This window comes from Lampris incognitus, chromosome 18, assembly GCF_029633865.1.
Source record: "Lampris incognitus isolate fLamInc1 chromosome 18, fLamInc1.hap2, whole genome shotgun sequence".
Taxonomy (NCBI): Eukaryota; Metazoa; Chordata; class Actinopteri; order Lampriformes; family Lampridae; genus Lampris; species Lampris incognitus.
Window position 1 is genome coordinate 26,123,568 of NC_079228.1, and position 20,946 is coordinate 26,144,513.

A 20,946-nucleotide genomic window follows, 5' to 3' on the forward strand; every position below is an offset into this window, starting at 1 on the left:
GCAGCTGTGTCTGTGTGGGTTTTGTTTGAAGTGCAAAGCTTTTAGATAGAGGAGGGGCTGACGTTTGATTTACAAGCCAACAGTTCCTTACAGTGGTCTGTCTGTTCCCCCGAAAGGCCACCGGAGAAACACAACTTTTATCCTCTGTTTGATGTGGCTGGGAAGAATAACACACGCACACTTGGTATCAATGACAAAGCAAAAAAAGAGCCATAACAACAATGATCCATCTTTAGGCATTTAATCAAAATGATGACTTGAAAAACCTCTCATGCTCACATGAGATTAGGTTTGGTCTACCATTTGGGATGAAAGTGGTTATGTTTAAAATAAATAAATAAAGTGCTTGCAGAAAACAAAATGGAACCATTCAACCACTCTGAGTAAATGGCCAAAACTAAAAATGTAAAAGAAGCAAAACATATTGGTACATACTGTAAGATATCGCATTGTGCTGCGCTGCATTGCATTGCATTGCATTGCATTGCATTGTATTAAAAACAAATGACATTGCATTAGAAACTTAAGTTCGTCTGTATCTGTTTACCTGTCTGAACTATTTCAGTGCCCTGACCTGTTCGTTTTTGCAGAGAAGGATACAAATCATCTAAACTGTAATGTGAATAGATGTGTAAGTGTAGTAACCTGTGGTTTTAAGTACTGTTGCACGTAACACTATAGATCCATCCATCCATTATCTGAACCGCTTATCCTGCTCTCAGGGTCGCGGGGATGTTGGGGCCTATTGCAGCAGTCATTGGGCGGCAGGCAGGGAGGCACCCTGGACAGGCCACCAGGCCATCACAGGGATAACACTCTAGAGCTAAATAAAAACCTCTCCATGTACATATAAATGCAGTCAGGGTGTGTCAGTACATCTTACATACAAGAAATCTTTGTCTGCACACTTTGGATTTTACATTGTCTTTTGACATCGCTGTAAATACATTTTTTTGCTGAGGTGGCGTTCGAGTTTCATTGCTATGGATGTGACCCATCTTCCATTGTGCATAGTTCGTAAGAGGAAACGTTGCGGTCTGTTAAATCCCGCTATGCTAACTCAACTTCTGCAGGCAAGAGAAGATTCTGTGCACTTGAAAGATGTCAAACGTCAGACATTTTCTCACCCCCTCATTCATACCTGTGAACTGGGACACATCTTAAAATACAGCTCTCCTCGTGGGGGTGGGGGTGGGGGTGGAGTGTCGTTTCTAGATCCTTCAGGGGCTACATAACACTTCAGCCTCCCTCCCTCCATCCCTCCTTCGCTCAACCTGTGAACAAGCTGTCGGGCCTTGAAAGTGAGACACGGGCTAAGCACTTTACACTATTTAAAGTAGGCCTAGATTCCCTCTGATGCTCTTCCTGAGGTTTCTCCCACATTTTTTTTCCTCTTCCTGAAAATTGATTCTGTTGAGTTTGTCTTTATTCAAATAGAGGGTCTGAGGAGTTCAATGTGATTGTATGGCCCTGCGAGGACCGAACTGTGAATCGGGGCTGTGCAAATGAAATTCAACTTGACACGACTTAATGTACTCTGTGAACCCAAATCCAGTGAGTCTGGCAGTCAAATCACATCTGTTCCATTTTTACAGTTTTGCTGATCTGTTAGTGTTACTCTGTGATTTAGGGATGTATTATAAGACTACCTAAAGCCAAAGTTAAGACGTCTCAGTTGCATCGAAATGATCGATTTGGATTGAAAGTTGTTTTTTTCTTTTCTTTTTCGCCCAGTATAGCAGCAAATGCCCCTGTAATCACTCCTTTGTGAGCATCAGAAAATGAACTCGGCCCGTTAATCCTAACATTCACATTTGACTCGTCAGGAGATTTTAGGGTGAATCAGCACCACAGACAGCTCCACATCCATCCATCCGTCCGTCCGTCCGTCCATCCATCCGTCCGTCCATCCGCCACGGCCAACGCCCTGATTGTAGACCACGGGTATGAATGGCCCTCACCATCGCTTTTTTTTAACCCTGATCACAAAAGCATCAACTAGACTAGAGAGAGCCCATGTGAGCGGTGCTAATGGACGACCCGGTGATGATGGCAACATGCTGCGCACAGTTTAGCCGAGACGATTACGCGCCATTTCCGCGCAGACAAAAAACGTCACGTCGCCGTCTCGACTTTTGTCCCCCCCCCCCCATTCATAACGTCCTCGGTGTTGGGGGGGGGGAAACTCGTCGCCGTATTATCGTTTCTGTGTGAAGTCCCGGTCTGAAGCAAGAGGCGACGGTCCCTTTAAGGGGTTTATGCAGCGAGGCGAGCCGATGTAGGACGACCCGCGCGCGCGCGCGCGCGTGTGTGTGTAAGAGCGAGAGAGAGAGTGAGAGTGTGAGCGCGCGCGCGCGCGTGCGCCGTCCCCATCATGGCCTCCGTGCAGCGAGCAGCGAGAATGAACCGAGCGGCCGGCGGACTTGCCCTTCCCCGAGCGGAAACGGACGTCAAACCCAAACAGAGGCACCGGTAGAGGAGAGGTGCGCCGGGGGAAAGCCGCCTCATGCCACCCCGGTCTCCTCCATGTCTTCGTCTAAGGCCACGTACAGCCATTTGCTAAAGAGGGGCGAGAACCCGGGCGGCGGCGGCGGCGGAAGCAGAAACATGAGCACGGACAGGGATTACTCTGTTAATCTGTCGGTGCAGCAAGTGCTGAGCCTCTGGGTGCAAGGCACGACGCTGCAGCACTTCACAGGTATGCAGAATTACTACCGGGGCTTTTTTTTTCTTTCTGTGTTTGGCGTTGCGTGTGTGCAGTGTGGTTAAACCAGAAGTCATCGACATACAGTAGCTGTGTTAACCGACTGTACAGTTGGAGCCAATCACCGGGGCACGGTTGCTGGTCCGTTTTAGACAGACAGACAGACAGACAGACAGACAGACAGACAGACAGAGCCTCATCAATATACAACTTCACCTCCAAACATCAAATCACAAGTTCATCTCCATACACACTTACATGTATGCATATACACTCAGGTAACGGTTACACGTATAGGCTACCACTTACTACAATACAAACATGCATGACACGTTTAAAATGGCATAAACAGATATGGATAAGATCTAATGTCAATTTGCGTGATCCATGATATGAAAGCAGACAGGCTCCTATTTCAAGAGGCATCTTTACCACCACGGTCCCCCACACCTCTATGAAGATGTGACGCTGGCCCACAACAGTTCCACTCCTCCGCCCATGTGTGTGGAGCCAGTTAATGAAATGAATGACATTACAACACTAATTAATTTTCCTGCTGCTCAAATTAGCTCGGCTCAGCCGATGAACTGGTGTCATCTCAGATTCAGTCCCGGCCCCCCTTATTTTGTCTTGCAGTCGAGTAATCTGTGTAATCATGGAGGAATCTCCAACACCAAATTGGTCTTGTGTCTACCGGAGGTTTGTCTAGAATCCAGATGATGATGAGGACGATGATTATGGGGTGAGATGAGGGGATAACGAGAATGATTCTAGAGAGGATAGTGTAATGACCGTGGTATGAAGGCAATCCGTGACCTTATTACTGTAGTTTTAATTGTATAGCAAGCCTTTATAGAAGTATTGGTTTGCGTTTGTGATCTTCTGAAATAGTCTTCAACTAACCAGGCTCACTGCTGTTGAAACTAGCAAAGGTTGGCTTTCACTACCGGTACAGACAGTGGCCAGGTGCTTGCTATGCAGGCCATACCTTTCTCACATTTACACCATGACACAACAAAACTGCTGACCACCATTAAAAAAAAAAGCACTGTGCTGAAAATATTGTATTATTTGCATGCTCTCAGGCAGAAATGCAGCAAGGATTAGGTCAGTTCGGGGGGGAAATAATGCACTGTGGAAAAGAGCAACAGGAATTGGTCTTGTCACATAAACACAAGATAAGCTGTTTTCACTCATATCTCGAATTTCAACCCACAGAACGAGCGAAAAGGAAAAGCAGACGTAGCTGACATGGCAACAAGTCGTTTTATGAGACTGAGTCGGCATCCTGTGTTGGGGAATACACCGAGCAGAAAAAAGAGAAAAAAACAAGGCAGGAGGTTGTGAATGTTGCTGACTCGACAGGATGCTGATGCTCATGTTGAAGTTTACGGAAACAGTTACAACATCTAATAGCGCACGGCACAAAAAGGGTACACGAGGAGTCGGCACGGCCTATTAAACTCGCACCTGATCCCCTCGCCCGCTTAGTTACCCCACCAGGTTAGAAGCAGCCCCTTAGGACAGAGTAGCGGTGGTGGGGGGTCCATTCGGTGCAAGATTGTGATACTGAGGCGTGGCGAGTTCGATATCACAGCGTTTCCCCTTTATTGCGGTGTTGAAGCACACTGAACGGATGCTGTGGAGGGGATTGGCGTAATCATTTCTACATCTCTGCATGTTTGAATTTGAATGTGCAAATGTTTGCTCTGGGAAACACAGTGCTCATGTGTGAAGCCTTTATTACACGTGTCTTAGATGCTATGCATGTTTTGCACATTAGCTTTAGATGGTTTTGTTGTTTTACTGCAGGTAAGAGAGAACGGAGCCTGAAAAAAAATCGTAATATCAAGTCGCCGATATTTATAACATCCTGAAATTAGAAAAATCGCAGCGTGTATCAAATCAGCACTAAAATATTGTTATGTTCCTACCAGCACGGGGATCACCGGTTCGAATCCCCGTGTTATCCCCGGCTTGGTCAGGTGTTCCTACAGACACAATTGGCCGTGTCTGCGGGTGGGAAGCCGGATGTGTGTGTGTGTCCTGGTCGCTGCACTAGCGCCTCCTCTGGTCGGTTGGGGCGCCTGTTCGGGGGGGGGGACTGGGGGGAATAGCGTGATCCTCCCACGCGCTACGTCCTCCCGGCGAAACTCACTATCAGGTGAAAAGATGCGGCTGGCGATTCCATATGTATTGGAGGAAGCATGTGGTAGTCTGCAGCCCTCCCTGGATCGGCAGAGGGGGTGGCGCAGCGACTGGGACAGCTCGGAAGAGTGGGGTAATTGGCCGGGTACAATTGGGGAGAAAAAGGGGGAAATCCCCCCCCCCCCAAAAAAATACTGTTATGTCAGATTGAAAGGTACCTGCCGATTCCTATAGCCCTATGAAAGCCCAGGTTCCCAACTAAGTGCCATGGAGGTGCAGGAGTTTGCAGGTTTCCGCTACCGTAGCCAGATTTCACTAGATAGTCCCTCCTCTGGAGTGGAAGATGACATGAATTAGCTGGTTTAATGTTTGGTTAGAATAAAACCCTGTATAATTTTGAGGCTGGGCACCACATCAAACATTTAGCGAGGTCACTCGATGATATGTTGGCCTCAGACAAGCAAGAGCAAGACTCATGAAGCAGAATATAGTATATTTTTGGCTATGGATGACCTTTGAACTCCTTTTTATGCCCCAGAGCTCTCTGTTAACAAATGGGTTTCCTGTTTATATTTCATGCTCGAGCAGCAGTTTCACTTCAAGTTCTTCTGCAAACCTAAAATACATTTCTTTTCTGCTTCACACACATGACAGGATAGCCAGGCACCGACTGTACCGCACCATGCACAACATCACATCCTGCAACTCGCTCATTGTATGATGTTAGTCACACATCTTACACACGGAGACGTCAGAATTAACAGAATGTGCTTTGCCGAAGTTTTTCGTTTTTATTATTTTCTCCCCGATTGTATTTTTGGCCAACAAACCCCACTCTTCTGAGCCGTCCCGGTTGGTGCTCCACCCCTTCTGCCGATCCGGGGAGGGCTGCAGACTACTCCCGATACATGTGGAGTCGCCAGCCGCGTCTTTTCACCTGACAATTTCGCCAGGGGGACGTAGTGCGTGGGAGGATCACACTACTCCCCCCAGTTCCCCTTCCCCCCCGAAAAGGCGCCCCGACCGACGAGAGGAGGCGCTAGTGCAGCGACCAGGACACACCCGCGTCCGGCTTCCCACCCGCAGACACGGCCAATTGTGTCTGTAGGGACGCCCGACCAAGCTGGTGGTAACACGGGGATTTGAAGCGGCGATCCCCGTGTTGGTAGACAACGGAATAGACCGCCACACCACCCGGTTGCCCTGCCTCGCCGAACTTTGACCAGATATCTGGCATAGTCTGCTTTTGGGCCCCTTTCACTACCATATCGTTTATTTATCAGCCATCTCTTTTGTTTTACTTTTCTTATCTCTTCTCTTCATCACCGTCACAGGTTTGCTTTGCTGTTCGAGTTGTCGCTTCAAAAGTTGCGTGTCGAACGCACTTGTGTTGAAAACTGGGAGCAAGCTAACAACTTTCAGCTTTGCTAAGGGACGAGGTCTCGCTCAGACCTTTTTCATTATCTGGAGTATTTCACTTCCAGCCACCAATATCCTTTCTCCCTTTTATTTTCTCTTCCTCTCTCCTCCATGCAGGAGACAGAGTTATCAGTGTGCCTCCTGAACCTGGCGGACGGGTGAGGTCGTAGCCTCATAAGCTCTGCACCACCCGCTGATCTCCCTCTCTGGCGTGGGGCCTCTGGTCCCTACAACCTTGCTACTTTGACCGTTTGTCCTCTGCAAATGGTTTATCAGGGCTCCGGTTGCGTGGAAACTTTGACCTCTTATCACGGCGCTGTGGGAAGATAATTCCCTCCTCTTTTATGCTTTGTGTTCATGCGCCAGCCCTAAAGCTGCTGTGCTGACAAAGATTTAGGACCGTAGTCGGGGATTAGTAGAAATTAATGCTGTCCTCCGACTGTGGGCGTCTACTTGGTAATATCTCTGAACATGCCACAGTGCTTGAGCAACAGACAGCTCTTCTAGCTGCGTCCTGTTTGCCAGTCACTAACCCGCCCTCATCTGCCTTATGCAAACACACACACAGGCGTGCACACACACCAGTGTAGGAAGACACATATGCATGCTAGTCTTTCAGTCCTCTGTCCCGTTAGCAGGCCCATTCAGGGAGTGGTGCCACCCACATTGTTCATGGGATGTGACAGAGGTAAGTCTTGATGGACTTGTCCCCCTGTGCACCCATTTATTCCTGTGCAGAGCGTCCTGTAAATCCATACAGCCTTATGCTTGGCGGCCTGTGTAGCCCGGAGCCTGGGTTGCATCCATAAAGAGTTGGCTAGAATGCTGTTTACTCCCTGTCTCCCTGTCCCCCCTGTCTCTGTCTCTATGTGCATCTTTTGTCTCGCCTGTCTCAACTGTTTACTTATTTCTGCCTGTTTGTCTATTGGCTGTCGTCCTGACTGTCTCCGCATCCGTCTCCCCGTCATGTATCATAACTGTCCCTGCCTACGTCTCCCTGTCTGTCTGTCTGTCTGTCTGTCTGTCTGTCTGTCTGTCTGTCTGTCTGTCTGTCTCTCTGTCTCTCTGTCTCTCTGTCTCTCTCTCTCTCTCTCTCTCTCTCTCTCTCTCTCTCTCTCTCTCTCTCTCTCTCTCTCTCTCTCTCTCTCCATCTCTCTCTCTCTCTCTCTCTCTCTCTCTCTCTCTCTCTCTCTCTCTCTCTCTGTGTTTACCTGACTTTGACCCCGTCTCAGCGTTGCTCTGTCTTTCTGCTTGTTAGGGCTGGACAACACATCTTTTCAGCGTCGACATCACAATGCACACACACAAACATGTACAGTAGTCACATTGGGAAGGGATGGACAGAATGTAAGGCAGTTTCAGCTCATCAGTCACGCCAAGTTACAACACATTTTTACCGCTTGGTAGAAAAAGAACATGAGCAAGGCCATTGAAAAGAGGTTTGTGGTTCTAGTTATTTTATTTATTTACTAAAATACACTCAGGAGACCGACGTATAACTGCTGCTCATTACTTTTCTAATTTTGGCTGTTCAGAAGATGTTTGTAATTTCGATGTTTGCAACCTCAAGTGTAACGTTACATTGTGAATTGGAGGACAGCGATGACGCCTGCAATAATCTCCTGAAGCCTTTCTGGACTCCATCCGGCTGTCGCCGATTCACTGACGAGCTCCCTGTCACAAAATGGCATAATAGATAATGTGTTTATTATGAACTAGCCCTGAGTGATGGGTCAGTATTAACTGATTGCAAAGGTGTCATATTGAGTCAACCAGAGTTGAACAACTGCCTTACAACTTCTTTCCAAATGGAGTGATTGGAGTTTAAAGCCACATAGCTGGTCAGATTAACTCCTATTCCACTTTAATATCACAATATTTATCACAAAAAACACCCCAAAGATATTGCAGTCAATTTTTTCCAATATCATCCAGCCCTGCAGTCCGTCATTCCTTTTCTTGTGACCAGCTGTTTTCCGTTTCGGTCTCTGCCTGCCCCCTGTTCGTCATCCCATCCTGTATATTGCTCTGCTCTCTTCGCTCTCCTAGACGGGTGGGGGTGAGAGGAAGATGGTGGTGAATGGATAGGGGAACTCACTGTGAACAAAGAGCCGTTGTGTTGCTGTGCTGTCACATCTCTGTCAGCCTGGCTTGACAGCTGATGGCCGGATCAATACTGGAGGCAGGCATTGAGCGGATTGTGGACCAACAGGGATAAATAGATATGTTAAAGAGTTGCTTCGAGGCCAAGTTCATATTGAAAAGTACTCTGGAACTGAGTGGGGCCTATCTGTCTTTCACAACTCTGGCAAATATTTTATTTGCAGACTGGTGTCACATTTCTTGTCGGTGTCCAAGGACTGTGCTACAAATCCCTTGGTCTTCTACCTGACATTCTGCTTGATGGTCGTTCTTAGCCCCCCAGTGCCGTCCGGGGTCAACCTTGCTTTTTTTTCAGATGTGAACAGCTTCATCAATCTGGCTTCAATCTCACTCACAGACTGACGAGTCTCCTGTTAGTTGTACCAACTGCATAGATCCGGAGGGGTGTGAGGGTGGTGACCCTTGCAAAAATGTTTGGTAGAGCTTCAAAAAAATGTATGCTGTCAAAGATGTTGTGTTTTTTTTATTCACATTATAATCAGCATTGGTAATACAATTGGCAAAATAAATTTTCTCTGCACCCCCACCATCATTCAGTCTTTGCCACTCCCTCACATTCTGTCACTTGGTATTATCCATGCAATTTCATTCAAGGTAGGATTTCACAGAAACACCGTCAACAGAGATGCAAGTAAGGTGTTCTCTTTTATCTTTAACATGTTCAAATAAATCATTCTTGATAATCAATCCTTGGATCCAGGGCGGCACAGTGGTGCAGTGGTTAGCGCGGTCGCCTCACGGGTTGTCCAACCTTGGGGTCATCCCAGGTCATCCTCTGTGTGGAATTTGTATGTTCTCCCCGTGTCTGCGTGGGTTTCCTCCGGGTGCTCTGGTTTGCTCCCACAGTCCAAAGACATGTAGGTCAGGTGAATCAGCCATACTAAATTGTCCCTAGGTGTGACTGTGTCGGCCCCGTGATGGACTGGTGGCCTGTCCAGGGTGTCTCCCCGCCTGCCCCCCAGTGACTGCTGGGATAGGCTCCAGCATCTCACGACCCAAATTCGGATAGGCGGCTTGGATATTGGATGCATGGATCCTTGGATCCTTTGATTTTCGGGGTTGTTGGTTAGCTAAAACCATGATTCAGATGCGCTAACTGTAGCTCCGTTGAACCGGTGCAAAAGCATCTATTCTATAATGTCAGCGTTAAGCATCCAATAATCAGGGTATGATGTAAATAATATGTAACGTCAGCTACTCCATGCAAAATGCACGGTCCATACTGGACCAACTTCCATTTGCAAACTGAGGACAGTGATCCTGTATAGTTCTGCTCACAACAAAGACACACAACAGTTGTGCTTCACATCTATGACACTGTGTCTTTGTTCATCTAGGATATTCTCCTGGCCAACTGGCTTTCCCTTCTTGGCTGTGCCAGCGGTGCCAAGTAAGGCCCCTCGCTGGCTAAGTGTGATGAGGACAGGGCTCTTTATGCAAAGCCCGTCTCTGAGAGCCTGCAGCCCAGCGAAAAAGGGGGAGGGGGAGAGGAATGAAGACAAGGAGACAACTTGAATTGGGGTCTCTCTGGTGTGTTTTTTCAGCGATAACAAATGCTTTTTGTTGGAGATCATCATACAATCGAGCAATTATTGGGGATTTGGGTTTTGTTGATGCAACATCAGCATTTTTTTGTTTTGTTTCAGCAGTGGTAATCAAAAGATGAGAGTGTGGTTAGTACATTTTGGTGGTTCAGCAATGGATTGTCCCTAGCCCCCCCCCCCCCCCGGGCCCAGCAGGTCAATTTTATTATTTTAAATGCTGTATAATCCTAAAGAAATGCTCATGCTAGGTATTCTTTCAGAAAATATACGCATTAATTTTATGCTACTCTGATCTCTGGCTCACAATTGCTCCTCTCTGCTGTAGTCTCACTGCGGACCAAAATCTGAGTTGTATTATCGGCTATTCACCTCATGATTCATGCTCAGCTGCCTTTTTGATGAGCCTTTCACAGAAATTATAGTTGTTGTAGGTTGAAACCTTTCCCCCCACACGGACATTTATGATTGCAATTTCTGCCTGCAGATCTGTTATCACTTATCTTTTTGAACCACAGTGTCTTTCTTTGTAAACTGCAAACATCTCATCTGTCAGTCATCAGCTCAGCGGGAATTTTCTCCGAAAAATGGGAACTCTGCACTGGCATGACATGAATGTTGTATATATATATATATATATATATATATATATATATATATATATATATATGTATATGTATGTTTTTGTATAGATTTCATTGCTTTGCCGTCTGCATCTTATTCTTTGCTGAAGCAATGACCCAATGTCTCGTGGCTCAGTGAATTTTGTTTCATCCTATCCCGACCAAGGTTACTGGTTTGAAGCCAAGCCTGACCAGTGACCACCTTCCAGTATGTGATGCGTGCACACTTCTCACTGTGCGCTGCATCTCTCAGGGCCTCTGGAATCTGAGCTGACGGATCAACCGTCTGTTTAGTCAGAAACTCTTGAAAAACGTTGACGCCGTATAACTTCACAGAAAGTTGAATCAGTTCATCGGGACACAAGGTTTATTGAGAGAGGAACGCGTCGTCATTCATCTAAGTGACCTCTTCAGTCAGAGTCAAAGAGGCCATCTGTGAAGAGGGAACGACCATCCTTGAACTGAGGGGAGGGGGGGGGGTAAGAGTACATCTGTTGCCATCTTACAATGCTGTGATTGCAACTATTCACCAATCCTCGGTGAATAGCACACATGGCCATTGTAACTCTAGTTAAGGGACATGACAATTTGCATATGAAACCTATCATTTGGTTGTTATGCCACTGTATTGTGTATAAGGGTGGGGATACCTGCAGTCAGTTGAGACTGAAGAGGTCACTTAGATGAGTGATGAAACGTTTCTCTCAATAAACACTGTGTCCAGATGAACCGATTTACCTCTCTGATTTTCTTACCAGGATTACTGAGCATGCATAAAGATGCTGTGTAGCTTCATTTGCTCACCGCAGGCCGTATCTCACCGACCCGCTCGTCTGTCCTGTGCTTCCTCTCTCCCCGTCAGAGATGTGGTACTGGGTGTTCCTGTGGTGTCTCTTTTCCTCGCTCTTTGTCCACGGGGCGGTTGGGCTGCTCATGCTAGTGATGCTGCAGCGCCACAGGAGGGGCCGTCTCATCACCCTGGTGCTGGTCAGCGTGGGATTCCTGGCCTCCCTCTCCGGAGCAGTGGTCACAAGTAAGCACACACACACACGCCCCACATTGTCACCCTATACTTGTGGGGACCCCTCACTGACTACATTCATTCCCTAACCTTAACCATCATAACTTACATGCCTAAACTTATCATCATCATCATCATCATCATCATCATCATCATCATCATCATCGGTGGTCACTCGGGATCAAGTATGACTGTCCTTCTTGGTCCTTGTGGGTCTTCAGGTGGGTGAAGAGGCCGATCCTGGAGCCGCATATTTTGGTGCAGTGTGGGCAGGGGTGGGCAGTGGTAGTCGTGGGATTGGTTTGGGCCTTTTTGGTGGAAACTCCCTCCTTCCGAGTGTGCGCTTGTCTTCCGTAGCACGGCGGAGATCATTATTATATAGTGCAGCTCCTTCCCGGACAAGTTTCCTCCAGGTCTCCCTGTTGGTTGCTGTGTCCTCCCAGGTCAACACCAGCCTAAACGTAACCCTTACCCTAACCTTTACCTTAACCTAACCCTAATTCTAACTTTAACCCTAAACCCAAGCCCTAACCCTAAAATAGACCCTTTTCCTTATGGGAACCCATAAAATGTCCCCACAAGGTAGGTGGTTTCAGGTTTTTGAATGTCCCCCCATTAGGATAGAAAAGCCTGGTATACACACACACACACACACACACACACACACACACACACACACACACACACACACACACACAATCTCAAACACCACAACATCCTCAACTCCACCTGACCCTATGCCACACTTTTTCTTCTTTGTTGGCCAACGTCACCACATTTACCACCATGTGATGTTACAGCAAGACAGGAGTGAACTTAGAGAGAGAGGCTGAGAGAGAAAGAGAGCAGGGGAAAAAAAGAAAGAAAAAAGAATGAAAAGCATGAGGCTTTTCCTGCTACTTGAACAGTTTCTGCTTTTGCAGCAGGGGAACTTGGGTCGGCCTTTCCTGTGCCTGTGTCCATGCCTACCTGTGTCTGTAGTCAGACACATGCTGGCCTGTTCGGCAGCCTCTCTGTCTGGACTCCTTCCTTTATTGATCCGGACGTATCCATCCATTTGTCTCACCCCAACTCCATTATTTTGCGCTGACACATTCTCAAGACACTCGGCCCGACGTTGTCTTTAATAACAGTTCAGCCACTGTGACAGCGGGGTCGTCGGGTGTGTAAATAGTCCTAAATCTCTCTGAGCGTAGGGCTGAAGCTCTTTAGGGCACAGCTGAATGAATCACTCTCAATCACAGATGCAAGCCGGTCCCAAAATAGAGAGGCACTTTATTATTAATGTGTAGCAAGCAGATAGAGCAGACTATTGACTGTGTGCATGCCCCGCGTGTGCACGAGATGGGCTCTGCAGGGCGACGGCCATGTTTCAGGTTAGGCTAAAAGGGAAGAAGTCATTCTGTGTCTGCGAATTAACATTTCAACCTAACATAATTGTTATTTGTTAAACCAACACTGGGCCACTCTCTTTCAGCGTCGAAATTTGCAATTTTTACATGAAGACTCCTCATGGCGGCACGGTGGTGCAGTGGTTAGTGTGGTCCTGGGTTCGAGCCCCGGGGTAGTCCAACCTTGGGGGTCATCCCGGGTCGTCCTCTGTGTGGAGTTTGCATGTTCTCCCTGTGTGTGTGTGGGTTTCCTCCAGGTGCTCTGGTTTCCTCCCACAGTCCAAAGACATGTAGGTCAGGTGAATCAACCATACTAAATTGTCCCTAGGTGTGTGTGTGTGTGTGTGTGTGTGTGTGTGTGTGTGTGTGTGTGTGTGTGTGTGTGTGTATGGGTATGGGCCCTGCGATGGACTGGTGGCCTGTCCAGTGTGTCTCCCTGCCTGCTGCCCAATGACTGCTGGGATAGGCTCCAGCATTCCCATGACCCTGAGAGAAGGATAAGCGGTTTGGATAATGGATGGATGGATAATGGATGGATGGATGGATGGACTCCTCATGACAAACATACCAGATTCACTTTTGTCCAGAATACTTGGTAGCAGCTGCACTGATGAAAGGAGGGAGGGTAAAGGGTATTGGTGCTCTCATTATAAACCAATAGTGTTCATCCATGGTGTGATGAGTCCTTGACATACTGGCATATTTGCGTGTGCACCCATCTGTCTACTTGGTGTTTGTTCATGCTGTGATGTGTGTCCACCCCGCAGGCGCAGCTGTGGCAGGGGTGTACCGTGTGGCGGGGAAGGACATGGCCCCCCTGCAGGCTCTGGTGTTTGGCGTGGGCCAGACCACCCTCGCCGTCATCATATCCTTCTCACGCGTCCTGGCCACTCTGTGAGGCACGCACAGGTCGACCACATGGACTGACTTGCTGACGAATCACCAGACAGATAAAGAAGAAGAGAGAGGAAAATGTGAGGACAGGGAACGGATGGAGCCAGCGAAGGACTTGCGGTTGCTCATGTTCAAGAGCATCAAAGTCTTGGTCTGATGTGTGGGCTGGAAAAAAATAAAAATAAAAAAGGAAACACTCTGGACTTTTGGGAGCTGGATGAAAGATGAAGCCCCCTAGTGTTTCTGCACTGTTACTGCTACAATCACTAGAGCCCCTCACTGCAGTTCAGAGGGAACTTGAGGCAGGCCTCTCCTCGCCATGACACGGAGCAGCGCTAGTTGCGCGAGAAGGCAACATCCTCAGCCTTTGTCCATTAATGCCACATCCTGGACTGAAAGCCATGTTGTGGATGTCTCCAGAGTCCTGTCAGTTCTCTGTCATTGTGCCAACGGCCCTCTCTGGGACATCCAGATGCCTTTGTGGCCTCCTCCACTGACTCTTGAAGGCTTTCCACTGCACTTGCAGGGAAGCCTTTTTTTTTTAAAGCAAAAGTGAAACAAAAGTGATGACCTGTAATTATTTATGATAATCTCATGGTCCTGAGATTATCAAAATGCACTTTAGGTGCCGATGTTTGAACAAAAGTTGAGTGTTGAAGGTTCACAAGTGTGACCATCCATTAGCGGTCATCAGCATAAGTACATTTTCAGTATTAAGGTTAACCTCGCCGACCAGGTCCTCTCAACTGTCGATGACGGATAATTGCGATGATTACTTTCCCTCGAGTTGTTTGGACTCTGCCGCAGTCCAACTACACGAACCTACTTCATTGCGATGTGTGGCTTTGAATTTGCACTTTTTCAACGTTGGAAGCAACCCTGAGTAGATAAAAAATTAAGGCCTAAGTGGTAAAAATCAGTAGATATTTAAAAGTTATGGACTCAATAGCCAGCACCCTCTTTGTGTTTTTTTTGCATCATTGTAATATTCTATGAGTTTGTGCCAAGAACTGCTCTCACCACAGACCTGAATACGACAGGGGAAGGCCAAAACACAGTTAAGAAGCCTGTAGCACTGCAAACATGGGACATTTTTTACACCTGGTCGGATTTACCTCAAGCAGTTTCATTCAGGTCTGGTCAGTGTTGGGTCAAATTCACATCTCCCATGTTCAGGTTTACAGAAGGGGGCGTCGATGCCGACTGCAACAAAAAGGGATCCGGTCCCCTGCGTTAGAGATAGATCTGACTTCATTCTGTCTTCTAGTGCAGATTTACCGCATAGGGTTTGAGATCCACCCCTCTCCGGTGTGCCAGAGTGTTGTTAACATCGTACACACTGCTGTAATCCCCCCCATGGAGAGCCATCTCTTCCCCCCCGTTAGTTTAGCACATGTTCCTTAAATCTAGCTTTGCATTTTGCACTGAAAACTGACCTGCCTTGTTTTAGCACGACAGGTGATGATACTGTTCCCGTGTGCCCCGTTATAAATCCTGTATACGTGGCTTTATGGGGGGTTTTGGGTTTCAAAAGACTGCATTGCCAGTGTCACTGAGTCAAGCATACTGTATGCAATCTTCCACGATGAATGTTTTCAGTCTGAACCTACTTTATTAACAAGCTACTGTACATAGGAATTATCTAGCTGGTACATTAGTTTGAGTTGTGAACTCCCGAGCTATAGAATAGCAAGGCACACTGATTCTTTTAACCTTTATCTTTTATTTATTTGAAACGTTAACTACCCTGCCAGGCGGCCTGCAAATGTTCTCAACGGCGTAACACTTTCTCTGGCTGGCCGATTAGGATTTATTATAATGAACCAGTCCACTGCACCGGATCCAGAGAAAGGGATGAGGGTGTTGGGGTATAATGCCAAAGTATCTCTCATAAGCTTTATTTTCTCTTTTTTTTCAACCCATTGATCGTTTTGATTGTAATCATCGTCGAGAATTAGCTTCGTCACTTCAGTTTGGAAAAATATTGTTTTGCACAAGGACATACGCGTCAAATTGTCCCCCAGTACCGTGGTACGTACCGATGATACTGTAGTGGCTCTGCAGTTTGCAGAGGATCAATACAATATTCTTGAGCTACGTGTGTGCTTTCAAAACGTTAGTGCAAAAACCCTGCCATGGATTTTTTATGAGTTATGTAACTGACGCCGCTCACCTTCAGTACCAGCTCAGCACACAGGAGGGCGATGTTGCACAGAAACGAGTTAGCGTGAGTAGCCTAAATGGAAAGAGGATGATTGTGGGGAAAATGCTGAAAATACTACAGAGTTTTGATACATGATATTTTCTATTTAATATTATTGTTTGCTCATGGGACTGTTGGCCTTCCAAACCCCCCTCTATGGTTAATAATAATAATAATAATAATAATAGCAAAAGAGACATCCTTATCTTGAAATCAGACATCGGAAAGCTCTTATCCCCACTGAATTGTCTGCACAGAAGACGTACTAGCCATGTGAATGTTTTGATCAATTTCAGGGACCAAATGTGAGCTACTGCTGATGACTCACCTGCTCTCATAGCATTGATATCTGTGTGAGACTGTGTCGGGACAGCTGCTGCGTATATATGTTGATAGGAGACGCGACATCCGAGTGTCGTGTTGCTGTATTCGGTGTACTCGTACGTCTGTGTGGTTGTGCATGTGAGTGCCGCTCGGAATAACCTTTTTATTAATTTATTTTTCTTTCCTTGAGGGTTTGAAATGAGACCGTTGCAGACCAAATGAAGGTGCGTTCCTTTAGCGCGGACCGAAAAGTTTCAAGGACCTAATAATGATAAGGAAGTGACCCTGTCCCCCCGCCGCGTGTGCGGGGAAGCGGACACGGCGGCTCACTGAGCGATGTCTTACATTAGCGTATTGAGAAAAAAACAAAAAACAAAACCCCTTTCTATCTCCTGTAACACGGTGTTGAGAGCTGCATTTCTGCCAACGCCAAGCACCGGAAGAGTGAATGATCGCTGCGAACGGGTTCGTGTTGCTCAGGTTAGCGCGTCCTCGCCCTACCACGTTGAAATGTAGCCCCCAGCCCACGCGCGCTAACTTTTGGACGGTGTTTTGCTATTCACACACATGCATTTATCTCCGCGGTGTGGCGACCGCGCCTTGGGATATCAGCCGCCTGTGCCATGACCGGTGAAGCGTACTACGTGGGATGAGTGACAGGAGGTTTTCTGCCGGACCTAAAGAGACACCCAGCATCCACCGCTACTATCCCCCCCGGACTTTTAAGACGTCGCTGCATAGCGGCGAGACCCCCTCGTTTCATGACCCCGTCTCTTGTAGATGTCGCTCCAATGCTGCCCCCCTCGGTCCGCCGTTGTACAAATGCCCCATATCCTCCGTGGACGCATCCCCCATCCTCCGTAGGCCCCCTGTGGTTGCATGTGCGGCGCAGCTCGGACAAACGCGTGAATGGATTAGGGACAATCCAACAAGAGACAATGATGTACAAAACCCCAAAGTGGCTCCTGTATATAATGTAAAATATGCTCCTTTTTTAATTTTCTACCAGCTCAACAGCTGTTGTTTATATAACTATTGCCTATTTATGTACAAAGTGCTCTCGTGTACATATTCGACTGTCAGTTGAAATAAAACCGTTTTGCAGTATAAACTCTCAGGGGTGCTGTTTCTATTTGCCCGGGCTGTGTTGAACGTCTTCTTTTACGGCCTCCATCAATCGCCTTAATCTTTGGAGAAGCGTTGCCGTCTCCCCACTTCCTGCATCAGTCATTCGCAGGGAGCAGTCTTGACCCTGTGCCGCTGAGGTCCATCCAGTCTGCAGTGATTTATCCCCCCCCCCCCCCCGTCCTCGCTCTCCCCCATCCATCTACTGTCTACCTGCCACCACCATCACTCTTCTTCCAATCTTCTCCCTGTCTTCCCATTTCCTCTTTCCCGGTTCCAACGCATGATTATTACTCGTGCCTCGGGAAAGATGAAGTCAGAGTACTTGCCTGCCTGCAAAAAGCTACTCAGGTGCAGCCACACCCCGCTGACGTACTATACAGAATGACTCCTATGCAAACCTGTTATACAGTTTTTATTTTCTTTTTTTGTGCACCCCCCCCTTTCACCCCAATTGTATCCGGCCAATTACCCCACTCTTCCGAGCCGTCCTGACCACGCCGGAGGTAACACTGGGATTCAAACCGGCAATCCCTGTGTTGGTGTTGTTTTTATTTCTTACAAACAATTTTATTTATGGGGCGTCCGGGTGGTCATGGCAGTCTATTCTGTTGGCTACTAACACGGGGGAATCGCTGGTTCGAATCCCCGTGTTACCTCCGGCTTGGTCGGGCGTCCCTACAGATACAATTGACTGTGTCTGCGGGTGGGAAGCCAGATGTGGGTATGTGACCTGATCGCTGTACTAGCGCCTCCTCTGGTGGGTCAGGGCGCCTGTTCAGGGGGGAGGGGGAACTGGGGGGAAGAGTGTGGTCCTCCCACGCACCACATCCCCCTGGCGAAACTCCTCACTGTCGGGGTAAAAGAAGTGGCTGGCAACTCCACATATATCGGAGGAGGCATGTGGTAGTCTGCGGCCCTCCCCGGATCAGCAGAGGAGGTGGAGCAGCGACTGGGATGGCTCGGGAAGAGCGGGGTAGTTGGCCAAGTACAATTGGGGAGTAAAGGAGGGGCGGGGGGGATTATTCATGTTTTATTATGAATGCCAGAATTAGAAAAGGATTCCCTTTTCGTTCTTCTGCTTATATGCTCATTTGTTCAGTTTTACAAAACTGTTGTTTTTTTCCCACTTACTAACATAACTAGGGCGGCACGGTGGTGTCTCACAGCAAGAAGGTCCTGGGTCCGAGCCCCGGGTAGTCCAACCTTGGTGGGTTGTCCCGGGTCATCCTCTGTGTGGAGTTTGCATGTTCTCCCCGTGTCTGCATGGGTTCCCTCCCACAGTCCAAAGACATGTAGGTCAGGGTGAATCAGCCAAACTAAATTGTCCCTAGGTATGAATGTTTGTGTGTGTGTGTGTGTGTGTGTGTGTGTGTGTGTGTGTGTGTGTGTGTGTGTGTGTGTGTGTGTGTGTGTGTGTGTGTGTGTGTGTGTGTGTGTGTGTGTGTGTCTCCGCTTTGTGGTGGCCTGGCGGCCTGTCCAGGGTGTCTCCCCACCTGCCGCCCAATGACTGCTGGAATAGGCTCCAGCATCCCTGAGAGTAGGATAAGCGGTTCAGCTAATGGATGGATGGATGGACTAACATAACTAAAACTCGGTCTTTCCTGTCCATGGCTGACGGAGAGACTCAACACATGGATTTGTTTCATCCAGACTTGATTACTGTAATATTCTGTTGTCAGGTCTGCCACATGCTAGCGCTAAAAGTCTTCAGGTGGTTCAGAATGCTGCAGCTAAGCTAGAAAATCTGACCATGTTACACCGATTCTTGCCTCCCTTCACTGGCTCCCTATCCATGTTAGATCAGACTTCAGGGTGCTTCTGCTGACTTACAAAGTCCTGAATGGGCTTACCCCATCCTACCCGTCTGATCTCCTTAAACCATGTATTCCACCTCGAGCTCTCCACTCTCAAAATACAGGGCTCGGTGACAGGGTCTTTTCCCATCGGGCCCTGTACTTGTGGAACAACCTGCCTGCTGCCGTCAGATCACCAGAGTCTGTTGAGTCCTTTAAACCCAAACTTAAAACTCTTTTTTTTCTCTCCTTAAACCTACAATTAGTTGCTGTTCTCTCTCACGTCTTTCTCTCGCTCCTGTGTGAATATCTTTCCCTGTCTCCCTCCGTGTATGTGAATGGCGTGACGTGAGTCTCCCCTGTGTTGTCTGTCCTCCTCCCAGGTCTCCATGGTGATGGTGGTCGCCACCTGGACACTGCTTGGCATCCCCCTCGTCAATTGTATAATATAGCTTGTAAATCCAGATCATTTTGTTATGCTGTTCCAGTGTTGCATCCTTCTCTCTCCCCGATGTGTGACTAATATGTTTTCTTCTGTGTATGTGAATGGTGTGATGTGGGTGTCCCCTGTGTGCGTGTGTAGTCTGTCCTCCTGTCAGGTGTCCATGGTGACGGCGGTCGGGTGGCTCAGGTGCTGGGCTGTTCTGGTGGCATCTGGACACTGCTTGGCATCCTCCTCATCATATTCTTCATATATTTTATAAGTCCATTATAATTGTGTTATCCTCTTTCAATGTTGTGTTCTGTAAGTTGTGTACACACAACATCCATTGCGTGTTGTCCATCTTGGGAGAGAGAGCCCTCCTCCGTTGCTCTCCCTGAGCTTTCTTCCTCTTTTTTCTCCCCGTTAAAGGTTGTCTTTTTTAGGGAGTTGTTGCTTATCCGATGCGAGGGTCTAAGGACAGGATCTTGTGTTGCTGTAAAGCCCCCCTGAGGCAAACGTGTGATTTGTGATATTTGGGTTACATAAATAAAACCGACGTGAGTTGAGTAAAGATCAGAATGAGAGGTGAGGTCCAGTTCAACTGTGTTCCCAAAGCCCGAGCTCGTTACCGATATATTAACTCACGTTGAAAAGCGGGTAAAAACTATCGGAGTCTTGTGTGGCTGCTTTCTATTTTTGGGAAGGCCGCCTGCAGTCTCTGCCCGTGGACAGGCAGCACCGGTCTGGCCCGCGGAGCCTTTGTCCACCATTATCCTCTGTGTCCGTGGCCTTGTCGTCAGGGTCAGATCTGTCATCTCCATTCAAGGCTGGTCTCCTGCACATGGACAGAATGAGCCCTGCTGCTGCACCCTAAGCTCTGGGTGGGTGGGTGGGGGTTTCTCTGTGGAGGCTTCATAATAGTGGGCACAGCAGCGAGCCATTCATTGCACTAAATTTGGGATGGAAAAAAAAAGTACAAAAAACCTGCCTGAATATGTGCGTTCCTGCAGGTTTTAAAGAATCGAAAGGCGGGCTGTGTCTAAGTATGGGTTGCTAGGAAGGGGAGCGTGTTGATAAGGTGGTGTAATGTCCAGGAAGGGCATTCTGTACGGGGTGTTTCATCGCCGTAATGCCCCCGGCCGGGGCATTCTTAACGTTTTCAGATAATGC

General features: G+C 47.8%; 1 protein-coding gene across 1 annotated transcript; it reads left to right on the top strand.

Moving 5' to 3' along the window:
• Positions 1-2,526: 2,526 nt before the first annotated feature.
• On the top strand, positions 2,527-13,908 carry tmem170b (transmembrane protein 170B). Its single transcript, XM_056298955.1, has 3 exons — positions 2,527-2,698; positions 11,461-11,631; positions 13,778-13,908. Exons 1-3 carry the CDS (start codon positions 2,527-2,529, stop codon positions 13,906-13,908), a joined length of 474 nt encoding a protein of 157 aa, XP_056154930.1.
• Positions 13,909-20,946: the final 7,038 nt, after the last annotated feature.

What these genes read in the sequence shown, in the direction of transcription:
- tmem170b (XM_056298955.1), top strand. Translation starts at nt 2,527, where the DNA reads ATGTCTTCGTCTAAGGCCACGTACAGCCATTTGCTAAAGAGGGGCGAG. An exon ending in GACGCTGCAGCACTTCACAG is followed by an intron (nt 2,699 to 11,460) that starts GTATGCAGAATT and finishes TCTCCCCGTCAG; the next exon opens with AGATGTGGTACTGGGTGTTC. An exon ending in CTCCGGAGCAGTGGTCACAA is followed by an intron (nt 11,632 to 13,777) that starts GTAAGCACACAC and finishes TCCACCCCGCAG; the next exon opens with GCGCAGCTGTGGCAGGGGTG.